Source organism: Lupinus angustifolius, chromosome LG05, assembly GCF_001865875.1.
Source record: "Lupinus angustifolius cultivar Tanjil chromosome LG05, LupAngTanjil_v1.0, whole genome shotgun sequence".
NCBI lineage: Eukaryota > Viridiplantae > Streptophyta > Magnoliopsida > Fabales > Fabaceae > Lupinus > Lupinus angustifolius.
Window position 1 is genome coordinate 8,793,614 of NC_032013.1, and position 13,792 is coordinate 8,807,405.

The window sequence follows — 13,792 nt, forward strand, 5'->3', positions numbered from 1 at the left end:
TTGACATCATGGATAGAGAGAAAGAAGTCTTCATCAATTACAATTATATTTATGACCTTTTCTTCTTATTTTCTCACTTATTTCTCTCAATTTTCACGACATCAATTATTCACCTTCTAGCTTCTCTCTCTTACTCCAATTTCGCCCTTTTTACATTTTTTCTATCTTAATCCCCTACTAACTTGAAATTGTAAAAATTTTACTTTCTATTTTTCATTCTAAGATCTTATGCACTTCTAAACACCTCTTTAAGAACTTTTTTTAGTTTTTTAATTTCAGTTATTTTTTCGTTACTCTTAGATGATTTTTTTTTGTCTTTTTTGGGTTGCTTTTGTTACATTGATTTTGCAATGGAAAATTGACTTCAGATGAGAAATTTTATATTTTTGAATAAGTATTAAAATACAGTAGAGACTCTATATCAATTCCAAACAATAAAAATATGTGTAATAATCATTTAAAAAGTAACAAATCATATAGAATATAGGCCAACAGGGTAGTACATAATACATATCAGAATTGGTGTAACTATGATTCAAGCACCGAAATGAGCTCCTGTTCAGAAATCGTCTGGAAATTAAATAGCTGTTGAATATTATTGCATACTATATGTGAAATTATCTGGAATATATGTAGTATGTGTAAAAGTTAGAGGAATTTTTGTTTGGGTCTTGATTATATTCTAAAAAGTGTTTGCCTTTAAGCTATCTTACTTTTAAAAAAAAATCGACAGAGGACTAATTCTAATTGCATCAAGACTTGTTTACAGGTTATACTTCAATTATGCTTATAATTTTGTTAATTTAATAGTTAGTGATGATCTTTGCCTAGAAGATAAAATAAAAATTTGTCATTCATGTAAGATATATACAAAGTTAGACTCATTTAAATTAATTTATGCTATTTATTTAAAAGGAAAAAATGTATGCATTGTCAATGTATGAGTTTTATAAATTATCAATGTATCCATTTATGTTGTATCATCAATGACTTTTCAAAAAAAGTAATACAAAAAATGGTGAATGATGTATTAATGGACAAATCTTTATACATATTACATTCTTTATTTACCTAAAAAATGTGGTCTAGTTGCTCTCACCAGAGAAAAGTAAATGTACTTATCCTCACGAACATCCAATATCAATACAGACATGAACATCATTTATCTCACAACTAACAAACAAATGGAGAAAAAAAACTCATTCATTTGTCTGATAAAATTGTATTCACATTCATGAAGGGCATGCACATTTCAATAAAACATCATATTTGTGTCCATATATTGCTCCCAGATAATAGATGTAAAATACAAACTAGTAGCAACACTCCAGATATAAATATTTTGCTTCTTGACTTGTTATTTTAATGTGGCCAAGAAAATATATACCAAAACATAAGAACTGAAGAACTTGACCAGGGTTGTTACCTTATGCAAGAAATGAAAATGAACATTGTAGTTTAAGAAAAAACTATAAGGGGATTATCCCAGTTAACAGAGTTAAGCACTCTTATTTCAATGCCATCAAAGGCTTGATAACAAAAAAAAAGTCAGGAGAAATATTATTGTGGGTCGAAAGGCATCAAAATCATGATGTAAAAACACAAACAAACAATTACATTCACTGTTTCTAGAATATTTCTTTCTATGCTCTTTGCTCAACGTATGAACCTGCAAGTCCAGAAGTTCCAAGAACAGTAACCTGCAACAAGTACCCCCAGATTAGAGAAGAGAATGAAAACTGGTCTGCAATTATTAATAACTACACGGGATTGAGTACCAACCAGAATTGTATGAGAAAATGATTAAACGAGGAACCAGAAAAGGCGGGTGAACAGGTTAAAACGATTTCCAGCAAATGTTTTATGTACTAACATTTGACTACACATTTTTCAAGGACTAAACCAGATAATGTCGCAACAGTAAAGATGCGAGATAAGGCTGTGTATATTTACTCTCTCCAGACCCTCCACTAAATGGGAGCCTCATGCACTGGGCTGACTTTTTTTAATAGATAATGTCACAACATGTGAGTGCACACAAAATTTGACATCGTGGATGATAATCATGGGGTTTCTCGCCATAAACTCAAAAGTCACAACAGTGTAGCATCTTCAATCGGTGATACAATGGTACAAGCCACGGAACTGGCAGCCATCAATTATGGCAAAAGGCCAGAGTGAAAGTGGCAGATTTTTGAATACTTCAACTCATTTTTCTCAGTCAGCCAATGAGCTTGAGATTTTAAGTGTATGTCTTATGAGTGGAAATAATAAGACAAGCAGCTCAGATAACTCTGAAAACTAACCCACAATACTGAATTTTTGGAGCTCTTTTCTCTTTATCTTCTTTCATGTGTGTGTTGGTATCAGTTGAAATATATTTTAGTTTGTAACTTTTCATGATACAAAGTATTAATCTTACTCACCTTTTACAAATTGAATTAAGAACTTTAAATTTAACAAAGATCAGCATCGTATTTCATTCTGGAAGCAGCTGTGTTATCCCCAATCTGCCATGGTGGTCTAGAAACTTGTCCCCATTGGCCACCATATACAATTGGCAACAACATTCGAAAATTGAATATTACTAGATAAAAATATTGATGAGTGAAAATATATGATACCTTTCCCCACTCAGCACCAAGGCCACTGCACCTCATTTTTAAGTGTATCAGCTTTGTGCCCAATTCTGTCTCCACCTTCTTCCGCAGATAGGTCTCATCAGGCCCAAAGGAACTCAAATAGGTGCCATAGCGATCGAAAATGGTACGGATGGCATTTTTCATATGGTCAGGTAAAGGCTTTACATCCTAGGGAAAGAAATTAAATAATCAGACTGATGTGATGGGTGAATGACAAGAAAATGCCATCGTGTAATTTTACCGGAATTATATGTGTGTGTGAAAATTGAAATACCTCGCCACTCATTCCAACGCTGTCATCAATTGCCATTCTTAAGGAAGTTATAATCCCACTAAACTCCTCAACAGCTTCAGCTGCCCTGAACACATTGGTCACAACCTCCTTGCCAGCTTTGTCCTCGGTATTTTTAGATAAAGCTTCCTTAACGTCATAAACAACAGATTCTGGAAGCTCATCCCAACTTTCAGCTATCAAATCCTTGAAAGCATTTAGAAGTTGAAGGTCTTTAATGTCAGGTTTGTGGGACACATCTTGACTATAAGATCGCATGCTTCCTAAGCCTATTGAGAGAGGAGACCTGCATTCTATGGATGTTTTCAAGCAAAACTAAGTTAATATCCATTTTCAATTATAATACTGAACAGAATGCTAGAGAAATCAATGAAGTCCAATGCCTCACCAAATTATGAAGCATGTCTAGAATGAACAACATATATAAATTTATTTTTCTAATCAATACGTGCAAAATACTGTGGTGATCTGACCGTTCAAATTCATTATTGTCTTGCCCACAAAAACCATGAAAATGGTTGTCTGGCACACAATCAACTTCGTAAACATAATACAAAGGGGTGTTTGGAAGAGATTATAGAGTTCTTATTGGGCTTATGAAAACATCTTATGTATATTATAAAAAAAACAGCTTATGAAAATAGCTTATGGCATTCCTATAAGCTCTTTTTAGCTTATTGCAATGTGATTACAAGAGAATCTTATTTCAAAAATGTTATTTTATAAACATTTAATTAAACCGTTTACCCAAACATGACCAAAATCATACATCACAATACACAGTTGTTTGCCACACGCTTATGAGCAATAACATGAAATAGAGCAATTCCATATTCCATTGTTTACAAGGTAGTGAAACTTTAGGGCGCCAAATAATTCTAATTTGTAGAGCCTGCTCAGGTCACTTCTTAAAAAACATTGCTGCTTTAGATAGAGTTATCATACAACAACAATAACAACAACCAAGACTTTCCTGGCTAGGTGTGTTCAACTGCATTTACCAAACGGCATCAAGATGTCGGAATGTCTTATCATAAATCATGTTTATAGACAAACCACTTATAGCCATGTCCTTATTAACATTTTCCAGTATAGTTTTGTTTGATCTCTTACTACCTCTAATTGATGGACTACCCTCCATTTAATATACTCTTTTTACTAGCTTACTACGATGTTTACAAGTCGTCTCCAACTCTCCATATATTTCCAAACCACCTAAGGAGAGATTGTGCAGTCTTTTCTACAATATGTTGCTATCTCAAATTGCTTTCGAATACATTCATTCATAACCATATCTTATTTAATGTGTCAACTAATCTAACAACATTCTCATCCCCACTACCTTGATATTATTCTCTTTTTCAGTTTTTTTATTGACCAACATTCACTCCCATATAAAGTTCTATAGTTGAGTGATAACATTTTCCCCTTAGCCTTGATTGGTACTTTTCTATCACAAATAATAACAGCATAATCACTCATTTTATCCCCCTCGCTTGAATCTTGAATTTTATGGTTTATATCTCCTACTATTTTCCAACCAATTTGACTTGTATTTTCCCTCAGCCTTCATTTGTACTTTTCTATCACAAATAATAACACTACAAGCACTCGTTTTATCCACCTCACTTGAATCTTATGGTGTACATCTCCCTCTATTTTCCAACCAACTTGTATATTCTGAAATTTTCATACGACCTTAATATGAAATTTACTGCCGGTTATTTATAAATTATAGAGGTGAGACAGTAAGGCTATTCACCTGGTGACACGTAGCTTGGTTCAAATCCTGAAAACAATCTATTTCCTTGCAAATGCAAGGCTACTTATATCTACCCTTTCTCGAGACCCCATTAGGTCGGAGCCTCTTGTATCGGGCAGCCTTTACTAGTTAACAAATTATGTTTCACATTGAATCTAGGCAGACTACGCCGATACAAATCTACTCGGAATTATAAATTCAGTCATGGAGTTACACATCACAACCATAACAATAAAACCAATCTACTATTAAGAAAAAGAAATATTAACGATAAATGTATTCCAAAGAGAAATATAATCAAATGGGTATAAATAAAAATAAAACTTTTTGTAGGATTACAAAAGGGGGGAATAGATAGTACCTGAAGAAAAGCGATTTGGAGAAGCATAAATTTGAGAGGAAGAAGAAGAAACGGTAAAAAAGGTTCGAGGGTTGATGATAGAGGTGGATGGAACAGTGAAACGAAGGGATCTGGTGCTGAGTGATCGGAACAATGATCTAAGTGCCACCATTTTCAAAACTCTGTAGCGATTCAATATCCAACAAACCTACTAGGCCAAACCAAGAACACCTTCGACTATTTTATATCTCTCTGTATTTCCCCTATTTCTGCCTTTTTTATTTATATAGGATTTTTTATTATCTATTTTATTTTTAGATTTTAATTTAAGTTCTAAAACATGTACTTATAAAGTAAATTACATTGATACCCATTTCACTGAAATTATTACACAAAAAACTTTTTCATGGTTTAAATCTACCAAAACTTCTCTAATTTATATATATATATATAACATTCATTACCCCTACAAATAAGTATGATATTTTAAACAAAAAAATTCGATTAGTGTATTAAGTTAAACAAAATATAGAATATTATTGAAATAAGTCCAAATAGTATACGAGTCAATACATTTTCATTATTTTTTTTATTACAATATAATATAAGAGTGATTTAAACAATATATCCTTAGAATAATTGATGCATTTTGTAATAAAACAGAAATAATGAAAATGTAATGTTGTTTGGACTTATCTCTAAAATACATCAATTTTGTTTAACTTAATTAAATTTATCATCATTTTTTGTTTAAAATGTCACACTTATTTCTCATACAAGTGTAGTTAGTATAATGCATATATATAAATTATGGCATTTTTGGAAATGTAAAAAATGGAGGTGTGGTTTGTATAATTTCACGAAACTCAAGATATTAGTGTAATTTATTTTTATATTCTTCAATTTTATCCTATTGTATTAGTGTTGCATTTTCATATAAATATATTAAATTATTGTTAGTTTTCTTCCTCATGATTGGAATTTTAGTTTTTGTTGGAATTTAGATCATTATAATGATATTGATAATAAAGATGTAGTCCTTCTTTGGAAGAGTAGAAATATGAGAGAAAGAGAATGAGAGGAGAGAAGTTGAAGATAAATGATATATTTCTCTCCTTTGGTTGAGGGGAGAGAATGAAATTGATGTGGAAAAGCACAATAAATTTCTTTGTCCTCTAAAAAGTGAGGAGAAAATGGAAGGGAAGAGTCAGAGGCGGATGATTATAGGGGCAGGTGGGGGCTGTTGCCCCTCCTGAATTTTTGCACACAGGAACATATTTGTTGTCCCATAAAATATGTCAATCCATGTGATACTTGAAAAATACTTAATTATTAAACTTTTAAATTATAAAATACATTTCTCAATCAATCATAACAAGCGACACATAGATTAATACATTTTTTTGAAACAACACGTACAATCACTTACCTACACCCAAACACATTTTTATGAAGTAAATCATTGAAGCTCACATATTCCTTTAATTTCTACCTTGATAAATAAATGTAGTCTAACTTGTTTGTCATTCTAAAAATTATACATAAATGGATCTAATTCTTTTACATGTGTAGATGATGATGTTGCTTATAATATATGACTTCATTTGAGTTCGAAAATACTTTACACATAATGAAAGAGATTATGTATGTATTGATAATATATCATAAAAATTCATTTAATATTAATAATATATGTATTTTTGTCCAACAATTATATGCTATGGATTTTAATGAGCAAGAGAGAAGATTAGTTTGAGATGTCAATTTCAACATTTTATTCTTGGTGTTATTAAGTCATTCAAGTTTGAAAAACTCTCAACATATGTTGTTAGTCATGTCTTGTTTTATCAAATTGTTCGTCTTATCTTAACTATTGTGGTTCGGTTAACATAAATATCATTTTCAACAATGAAAACAACCAAACAAAATTAGGTAGGAAAATAGAAGATGAATTTATTGCATACAACATAGTGATTAATATTGAAAAGGAAATAAATAATTTTTTTACCACATGTGCAGTTAATTAACGTGTAATTAAATATTATTGCCCCTCCTAAGATTTAAGTTAAGATCCGCCACTGGGAAGAGTGATCATGATCTGTTGTCTCAAACTGTTTCATAAACCATGTCTTCGACCAATTATTTTGAAGTAAAAACAAAAAATAATAAATACTTAATTTTTTTAATTGACATAACATATTTTCACTGATAAAAAGTTTGGGATATAATTTATCTGAGTAAGAGTATGTGAAGTAAAATCACTTCAAGCTCTTATGTTTCTATACAACCAAGTACTACTAAAATTCACTTTATTTCTCATCTATTTCTCTCTTTTCACTCTCTCCCACATATTTCTCTCTTCTTACTTTTTCCCTCCAACCAAATGAAGCAGTAAAGTTGGTAAAGATAAGAGAGGAAAGAAGAAGAGTTGCCAAAAAAAATATTGGTAGAAAAACAATAAAAATATATGGATAAATTTAAAATTTAAAAATAAGAAAAATGATTAAAATGGTAATTTAATAAATAATAGACTAAATAGTTTCCTCACTTTTTTGGCTCCAACTTTTAGTATCTTAAAAAAATAACTTTTTTTGTGGCATGTATAACACTTTTTCAAAGTCTTTTATATCATGTTATAAATATCTCATGGATTGGTTCAATAGTCTCATCTTAATATGATATGAAATTTATATCAAACATATAATTAAACCATATAAAAATATTGGTTACAAAATATCGTATTTATAAAAAACAAATTACCTATGAAATTTTTTCATATTTTTTAAAATGAGATATTAATGTTCGAATCATAAATTTAATAGTTATTTGTAACATAGTTGAATTATTCGAATAATTAAGTTATATGTTGCCAATAATATCTATATATATTTCTATATCTATATTATATATAAATAGTCAAAATTAGAAATAACTACCATGACATAATTTTTCACATTCCAAAATTACTCTTTTATAGTTCCTCCAATAATAAGCATTATAAACTTCCGAATATTAACTTTATTCTTTTTCATAATATATTATTATTCTTCCACACATTTTCTTATTTTATCGTTTCTTCTTCAATTCTATATTTGATTAATCTTTTTACATCTTTGGTCTCTATTAAATTTCTATGTAACATTTACGCTAATATATATAATATTATATTTAATTATAAAACATGTAATTAGTGCATCACTATATTACCATATCACTCTCATTGGTATAATAATCAATATAATATTAATAATATAGCTGAGTTTTTCTAGAAAGAAAAATAAAACTATTTTCTTATCATAAAGGAGAGGATCGAGATCATATTATACCATTTTACAATGGGGTGTATATTTTCAACGTGCTTATAGTTATGTGTTAGAGATATGTGATTGGTTATAAAAATATAAAGATAAAGTTATAAAATTATAACTTAATAAAGGGTAGGGATGGCAAAAAAAATCTGACTCATGATTACCCATGAAAATACTCACAACGAGTAGCCGCAATAATAACTTATGGGTGAGAGGATTTTATGATACTCGTCTTGTGGGTGCCCACAAAATTATAAACATAGTTTTTAATTAAATTTTTAGATATTATTATAGTTTTTATTATTATTTTAAGATTATATATCACATATTTTATTATTATTTCATAATAAATTACACTTATTTGACTATGATCATAAATTTATCATATAAATATCATATTGTTCATATAATAATTATTTTTATATATTAATTATTACAAGGTATATAAAAATATAATTATTTTTATATATTGTGAGTTTGAGAATGAGAAACCACTACTTGCGCCCGTCCCCATCCTTTGTCATCCCTAATAAAAGGATGGCAGCCATGACTCAAGAAATTTGTGAAAATCAATAGCAACAAGCCAACATGGTTTCCACACTTTCAGTATAAAATTAAATAATGCATTGCATGTAATGTTTATTTGTTATTTTTCACACAGTAATCAAATAAAGTTACCGGCATGTTATTAATATTTAATAGAGTAAATTATATAGACCTTCTTTGAGTCTCTTTTTTTTTGTATATACACAATCTTCCCCTCATTTATAAATGCATATTACATTGATTGCCAGTAAAATTAGTTGACTGTTAAATAATAATGTTATGTGCATATCACATGTCATTTAATGAAATATTATGACAAAATACATTTTCAGCTTTATATAGAACATGTTTCAATATATTGCTCATGACTTATTTGATAAAATGTTTAAAGTATCACTTAATAGGAATATGTTGCTTTGAGTTGCATTCTGAAAGTGCAAAGTGTCAAGGATAACAATAGCATGTCTTTGCCTATATTTTGATGAAGATAATGATTTAAGAAAGCTTGAAGATGACTCAACAATCAATAGGCCTTATGCTCATTTGGTCATGTCTAGACTAGGATATAAATTGAGTCTATAATCTATGTAGTCTAGGATGTGTGCCGTAGTAATTGAGTATAGGTTAGGTAAACCTAAATGCTAGTCTCTTAAGTCATCTTAATTGAACTATCATATTCATGAGATACATCATCTAGTTAATTATATGTTTATGCATCTATCATACATGTTATATGTGCATATTAGGCATAATATAATTGGTAAAACATGTATGTTTATTGTGCATAACATATGAGAAGTTTACCATTTGAAACATATGCATAAATGTCTCAGTTAATCGATTAACGTGGTATCTTAATCGATTAACCTAACTGATTTTCTGTTGAATATGTGTTTTCTGTTGTAACTGATTTCTGTGTCTTTCTGTTCGCCCGTTAATCGTTAAATGGAAGTCTTAATCGATTAACTTGTCTGTTATGTATTGTAACTGAAATCTATTTTCGCTATTGTAATTGCTTAACTGTTTTTGCAACGGATGAAACAACTTATTCTCCATGCTATAAATACGAGACTTCACTCAGAAACCCACATCATTGCATTTTATTGTCTAGGGCTGTTTAGAGAGCATTTTTTTTGCATACGTGTTTTACTATTTTTCTGCAAGAGAGTTGCATGTGTGAGAAGAGAAATTATGTTGTTTCTGCTATAACATGCTTTCTATTTTTGCATAGTTTCATATCCATTCTTATATTGTTCACATGATCATGCATTAGATTTTGATAGAAAGAACTCATTTGTATACAATTAACTCACTTTTATATTGATGACTTAAGTGGTTAGAATAAGGGTTAATCTTTGAGTCTTTATCTTGTAATATTTTAAGCATTATTGTGCTTAGTATACCTTGTCGTTTAACGTGTTTTTGTGTAGTCTGGATTTGTCTCTTGGTGTGAGATCACCACAGAGATTGAAGTTCTTCACCAAGGGAGGTCTTGATTTGAGGATAAGATTCTTGGCTGGGGCTAGTTCGCGAGAAAGGTTTTCTCAAGAGGCGAAAGGGTAGAGTCAAACCAGGTTTTAGAGATCCTAGATTTCAAGAAGGGAGTGTCTTTTGTGCTTGTAATTGAATTGATATTTGTATCCTTAATTCAATATTGTGAAGAAAGAAAATCTCTCTCATCCAGAAGGGAAAGCCTGGATGTAGTTTGAAGTGGACCGCAAACGAACCAGGATAAAAATCCTTTTTGCACTGTTCTTTCTCTCTTTATCTTTCTTATGTTTCTTGCCATGATAAATTGAATCTGTAATTGAAAAGTTGGATATTTGTTTACTGCCATATACTTAATATTTGTGCATAAAAATATCTGAAATATATATGTTCAATTGTGTTTTAATCACTGTGCAATTTGCCTGTTTAGTCATTCTGTTATGTATAATAGTTAATCGATTAAACCCTGCTGTTAATCGATTAACTGGACTGTTTTTCCAGCAGTTGGGTTTTTGATCAAGAAGCGGTAATTGTTAACCGTTACACCTATTCAATCCCCTTCTAGGTGTTCTTAGACTACTAATACCTAACACATTCGAGTATAATATGCATAAATTAAACAATAAGATACTTCCAAAACCCACCTTTGTGCCCAACTTGAGTAGTTGGTAACAAAGCTCTTACATTTTGTGTAACTAGTTTGGAGTAAGTGGATCTCCCAAAATATTATCATTTGTCAATAATTCATTTCTTGCCATATTCTCCTAGAACATCAAACCTGATAGAAAATCTACATAAACATATAACTCCAAGCAATAAGTTGAAGTGATGTAAGGTTTCTTAAAGAAATTTCAAGAATTCAATGGAGCATATTAACTCCCAGCAAACAATGAAAGTGGTATGAGGAAAGAAATTCAATGTTAATATGAATCCTTATTAATCCCATCTTGTTTTTTTGACAGAATTGTATTTGAATACAAACCATACAAAAAGGATGACATGTTGATACAACTAGACCATGAAAAGATGATGGTAAAAGAAAAGAAAGAGTTATGTTTTTTTGAAATAAAGGGTAATTTAGTATTTTAGACATTCACTTTAACTTTTAATTAATAGTGTTAGATTGAAGGGAGATATATGTCATTGTAAAAAGAGGATGGATAATATGTGTAGTTTCATTAAAACTTCTAGGAGGTGTGTGTAATTTACTCTATTTAATATGTATATAATGATTCACTAATTAAACCGTATACTAATTAAGTTATATGTTTTATAATAATAAGTATTCTTATTTGAATATATAATTCAATTATTAAATTGGTTCAATAATTAACATTATTATAAAATATTATCAAATTTAAGATTTGAAAATTTAGTGTCATTTAAAAAAATATAGCTTTTTGCTTAGGCAAACTAATCTTAATTGGTTGATACAGTAAACTAGTAATTTTTAATTTTGATAAATTTTAACATATTTAATTGTATATCTGATATAATTTCATACCACGTTATTATAGAAATGTGTTCACCAATTTACCTGCTAAACCAACTTATAGGGTTCAGTATTTATAATTCTATCACCCAAATTCTTGCTTCCTTCTAAATCCTTCTCGTTCAGAAGGAAAATTTAAACACAAACCTAAACAACCCTTAGATGAGGAGCCAACTACACATTTTCTATATGTTCAAAGGCTCAATTACAATTTTTAAATTCAAACACATAATTTATATATATAGTAATTCATTTGGACTAAATTAAATTATATCAACTCTTATAACATTAATAATTTTATATAAAAGATAAATTACATTGATCATCTGTTGATTAATAATTATATACGATGTAGATTGTTTATTTCAAATTAAGAAAATTTGAACATCAATTAATATTAATTAAATTGATATGTTTCAAATACATATTAAATTAGTACCGATATATATAAACTTACTAATAAACAATGTTGGATTTTTATGAAATTTGATGTATAAAATCTATATCATATGAGCTTTCAATCATGATTTAATTAAATTCATTTTATATACAAAATAGTTGTTAGTATTAGTATGGTAAAAGTTAACATAATTAATCATGCTAGATGTTTTATGGTTCCGTTCCAATATACAGGCTTGAACGGAGCACCCAATCCCTGCAGCGTATGTAGACTCGGGCTGCATTACATAGGGTTTGCACCCCATAAGGCCATAATCTTAACATTGACTGAGGCTTGGTTGAATGAGCATGCAGATTTTGGAAGAATTTTCTTAGCTGGTGATTGGCAGTAAGTATGAGTTAGTTGAATTGTGTCCCTTACACAACCCTAAATATTGATTGAATTATTTTTTGAACCCAAACTTAGTTCTAAACTCGAAGTTAACCCAACATCAAATATCAATTAGATCATCCTTTAAACATAAATTCGATTATAGACCAGATTAAATATAATACATACATCTTTCAAATAAAATTTTCTCAATATTAATTATTATTATGGACATGTAATTTGACATATGAGATGATATATGTATATGATAAAAATACATGCTAAAAAAATTAGAAAATCAATAATACTTTCGACCAAAAAGATGTTGTTACTCTAACACAATTGATTAGATACACGTATAAACATAATAAATGACTGATCATGCTCTGGGTCAGGTCATATATGTCCCTTACTCAGCTTTAAATATTGACCAAATCTAATTTTTGAACCTAACCCTAGACCCGATAAAATCATATCATATTCGGTTCATTCATGATCGAGCCAAACTATGTGAGCGGATAAGGCCATGTGGTGCTCAACCCTATGGGTGATAGTTCTGGTGCCAACATAGTCATAATATAGCTATGCTTGCTAGAGACCAGTGTTTGGAGCTGGGAATAGATATTCTCTGAGCTTTTTTGGTCCACACATATTGTTGCGGATCAGATCCAATTGGACCAGAGTTGTTAGATCCAGGTAGGAAGGCTATGTTGGACCAATTGTGGCAGTGTGTACACCTCGATGCCAAATAGCAATGACCCACATATTAACCAATTGTGGAGGTGCACCGAGCTTGGCATGGTTGATGGAAAAAACTTTGGAGTCATGAAATAAATTATGAAATAATTCTAAAGTCTGCCCTAGCAAATAATGGCATCCTCCAATGTAATTCTCCATACATATTCCAGTATATGCTCAACCATATGGTTTGTTTTGTTTACAACCTTAGGACTTGGAAACAGTTATGACTTCTAGACATCATTCCACTATTGCGTTCTCATTCAACTCCTTTATTTCCTAGAAATATTATAAATTATACAAGTATCCATGTGAAGATTTCAAGATCCATGTATCAACTTTCAACCTAATCAACTAAACTTTGTTCGTGCAGTAAAACCCTCCTACTTCACCCATAACAATTATAGCAAAAACC

General features: G+C 30.0%; 1 protein-coding gene across 1 annotated transcript; it reads right to left on the reverse strand.

Annotated features, from left to right (window-relative positions):
* LOC109347647 (succinate dehydrogenase subunit 5, mitochondrial-like) lies at window positions 1,404-5,291 on the reverse strand. The gene is made up of 4 exons (XM_019587595.1): window positions 5,058-5,291; window positions 2,917-3,227; window positions 2,625-2,810; window positions 1,404-1,700 (listed from the first exon to the last, which is right to left on the reverse strand). The coding sequence occupies exons 1-4, from the start codon at window positions 5,206-5,208 to the stop codon at window positions 1,644-1,646; spliced, it is 705 nt and encodes a 234-aa protein (XP_019443140.1). The 5' UTR covers window positions 5,209-5,291; the 3' UTR covers window positions 1,404-1,643.